General features: G+C 36.6%; 2 protein-coding genes across 2 annotated transcripts in view; both read left to right on the top strand.

The window, feature by feature from the left end:
• On the top strand, window positions 195-1,384 carry LOC110262659. Its single transcript, XM_021103154.1, has 2 exons — window positions 195-481; window positions 964-1,384. The coding sequence occupies exon 2, from the start codon at window positions 969-971 to the stop codon at window positions 1,368-1,370; it is 402 nt and encodes a 133-aa protein (XP_020958813.1). The 5' UTR covers window positions 195-481; window positions 964-968; the 3' UTR covers window positions 1,371-1,384.
• The window catches only part of LOC107641466, a 1,734-nt gene continuing 1,445 nt past the window's right edge, over window positions 1,635-1,923 (top strand). Inside the window, exon 1 of the mRNA XM_021124049.1 lies at window positions 1,635-1,878. Within this exon, the coding sequence (XP_020979708.1) occupies window positions 1,635-1,878 (244 nt within the window). The remainder of the gene's footprint in view (window positions 1,879-1,923) is intronic.

Here is a 1,923-nt window from a genome sequence, read left to right as displayed (position 1 = left end):
AATCGAATTTTCACTTTAATAAATAGAATTTAATTTTAATATAATTATTTTATATATATATTTAATTATATAATATTTAATTAATAAAAATAACTAATTTTTATATAAATTATAAATAATTATTAAAAAAAATAATTATAATTATACAATTGAATAAAATCTTTTACATCAAAATTAAACCCTATTAACATTGGATTCAAAAGTCAAGAGTCAAAAACCAAAAGAATACACTGGCATCGAGTGTACAAGGGAGTGAAACGAATGCGATTAAACTTAAATAGCGGAGGTTTTGGGGATTCTGTAATCTTCGTCGTTGTCTTCTTCTACGATTTCCATTGTGTTAGGGTTTTCAGCAGTTATTATTGATTTCACCGCTCTTATTTGAATCGCGCTTCTTCCAAACCCCACATTATTCCCACTGTACCGATTTCCTTCATCCAGAAATCGAAAGAACCCCGCGCTCCTTTCGCTCTGCCAAAAGGTACGAAGCTTTTCTTCCTTTCTCATTTGTCAAATAGCATGCCAATCCAATGCAAAAGGTCGATTTTTTCTAAATATTTTGCATGCCGAGGTCGAATAACTTTCTCTTTAGCTTTGAAAAAAAAAATTCTTTATTGTTCTTTAAAAAAAGAGAAGGAAAGGAAGCAAGTATAACTTCTCTCTTAATATTGGTTACTAACTGCTAAATTTTCCAAATTTCCTAATAATTGGGGCTACTGAAGAAAACCTTTTCGTTTTTGCCATTTTAGAAAAAATGTTGTTGAAAATTGAAATTTTGCTACTATGGAACTGGCTTTTTGAATTTTTTTTTCTGGGTGGGTACGAATTTGAGTTCTGAGATTATTGATGTTTCAGGAGCCTTCCCTTTATTGTGATTTCGAATTTATGTGTATTTTTTTTTCTTTCTGCTATGTCATGCATTGTGATATAGAGACCTGAGCTGTGTGCATTTTGGTGTTGCAGTGGCAATGACTTATGCGGATGAGGATGGCTCTTCGGGCTCTGGAGACGATGCAATCATGTTGGATGGACACAAACGCCATGCTGGCGTGCCATCTAGTTCCGGTGCCAGCCGGAAGAGAGGAAGGAAAGCTGCTGGTGGTGCTATAGTGGATGCCATGCTGGAGATAGCTGCTGCTTCGAAGATGAGGGCAAGTGCAATTATGAAGAGTGAGGACAGATTCTCCGTAAGCAAGTGCATCAAATTGTTGGATGAGACGCAAGGTGTTGATGATCGGATATACTTTCTTGCTTTGGATTTGTTTGAGGACCACCCCAATGCCCGTGAGGTTTTCATCTCTCTTAAGGATGAGAAAAGATTGCCATGGTTGCAGGGCAAATGTGGGGTTTCCTCTGCACAAATTGTTTGAGAAAACTTTTTGTTTTTGGTTTAAATGATCAATACTTTTGTACAGTTAAGTAGACTACAAGGGTAATGCCTGTGTTTCCAAGTTTATCAATTTGAAGTTCTGAGTGCAAACAAAAACAGAGCAGTTTTCTTTCAAACTACTTTTTTACTTGTTTTATGCATGATTAGAATGCTTATAGAGCTCTGAACTCAATAGATGAGAAAGATATATTATCTTGCACCATTCGAACCCTTGAACTCTATCTTTACAGATGCACCAATAAGCATGGAAGACATCGATCTAGAATTGGATGAGATGGAACTAGTTGCGGCTGCTGCTGGCTACTATTACTATAGCTGTCTAACCAAGCAACCTTCTCGTTGTCTATCACCTAGGAGATGCGAATTTGTGTCAGAAGTGCTGAATGGTCATGATGACTACTGCCGGGAAATGTTGCGGATGGACAAGCATGTATTTCACAAGTTGTGTGACATTCTCCGTCAACGAGCCATGCTACGTGATACTGCAGGTGTAATGATAGAGGAGCAATTAGCAATCTTTTTAAACATCATTG

This window comes from Arachis ipaensis, chromosome B05 (assembly GCF_000816755.2).
Source record: "Arachis ipaensis cultivar K30076 chromosome B05, Araip1.1, whole genome shotgun sequence".
Classification (NCBI taxonomy): domain Eukaryota; kingdom Viridiplantae; phylum Streptophyta; class Magnoliopsida; order Fabales; family Fabaceae; genus Arachis; species Arachis ipaensis.
The sequence above is the reverse complement of the archived record's forward strand: the minus strand, read 5'-3'. Positions and strand labels throughout refer to the sequence as shown.

What these genes read in the sequence shown, in the direction of transcription:
- LOC110262659 (XM_021103154.1), top strand. Translation starts at nt 969, where the DNA reads ATGACTTATGCGGATGAGGATGGCTCTTCGGGCTCTGGAGACGATGCA.